Below are 880 nucleotides of genomic sequence, written 5' to 3'. Positions count from 1 at the left end.
AGGAGCTTGATCCCAACTCCATCAGGTGTAACAAACAAGGGGGGTGGGAGTTCCCTTGGATGCAGTTCCCAGCAGAATCTCTGGATCTGGGATTCCCTTGGGAATTTTGGGATTTCCTGCTTTCCATCCTCTTCTCCAGAGGAGAAAATAATTAGGATAGAAAACAGAAAAAAAATTGGAAAACTTTAATTTTTAATTCAATTTATTATTTAAGAAATTATTTTACATTATGATCTCCTCTACAAACTTATTAATTATCGCCAATTATAAATATGATAATCTATTGATATTTAAATAATTTATTATTTTAATTATTAACCCCCCACGGAGCGAATTCCCAATCCCTTTCCGTCGGAGCCGGGGCTGAAAAACGGGAAGAGATTCCCGGAAAACCTCAAGGGAAGCGACGCCAGGAGACTCTTCCCTTCCACGTCGAAGAAGGAGAGGCTGTGGGATTCCTGATCCAGGAAAACCCCCAGCACAGGGCAGGGCCCGGAATTCCAGCCCCCGGGAATGCTGAATTCCCCCCGGGAATAGCCGAGGCTGAGAACCTGCCCCCGCTCCCGCGGCAGCGCCATCCCGTCCTTCCGCAGGGAATCCCGGACTTCCTCAGCCAGCACCCCCAGCTCCCAGCCGGAGCCGTCCCCAACTTCCACTTCCCAGTAGTGCTTCCCTTGGGAAAAGGATTCCTGGGCCAGGACCACGGGTTTGGGGTGGAGCTGCTCGGAGCAGGAAAGGACCCGGGATCGGTCCCGGAGGGAGAGCTCGGGATGTTTGCAGAGCTCGTCCAGGGTCAGCGGGACTGGGAAAGGGGGAGAGCCCAGGATTTACAGGGAATCAGGGAAAAGCAGTTATGGAAAGGGATAGGAAATGGGAGAAA

The 880-nt window shown here is 50.8% G+C and overlaps 1 protein-coding gene across 1 annotated transcript in view; it reads right to left on the bottom strand.

The window, feature by feature from the left end:
- Nucleotides 1-314: 314 nt before the first annotated feature.
- LOC103764402 (butyrophilin subfamily 3 member A1) overlaps nt 315-880 on the bottom strand; it is a 4912-nt gene continuing 4346 nt past the window's right edge. Inside the window, exon 10 of the mRNA XM_029958873.1 lies at nt 315-802. Coding sequence (XP_029814733.1) covers nt 315-802 — 488 coding nt within the window. The remainder of the gene's footprint in view (nt 803-880) is intronic.

Source organism: Manacus vitellinus, unplaced genomic scaffold (assembly GCF_001715985.3).
Source record: "Manacus vitellinus isolate BGI_N305 unplaced genomic scaffold, ASM171598v3 scaffold_177_pilon, whole genome shotgun sequence".
In the NCBI taxonomy this organism is placed as follows: Eukaryota; Metazoa; Chordata; class Aves; order Passeriformes; family Pipridae; genus Manacus; species Manacus vitellinus.
The sequence above is the reverse complement of the archived record's forward strand: the minus strand, read 5'-3'. Positions and strand labels throughout refer to the sequence as shown.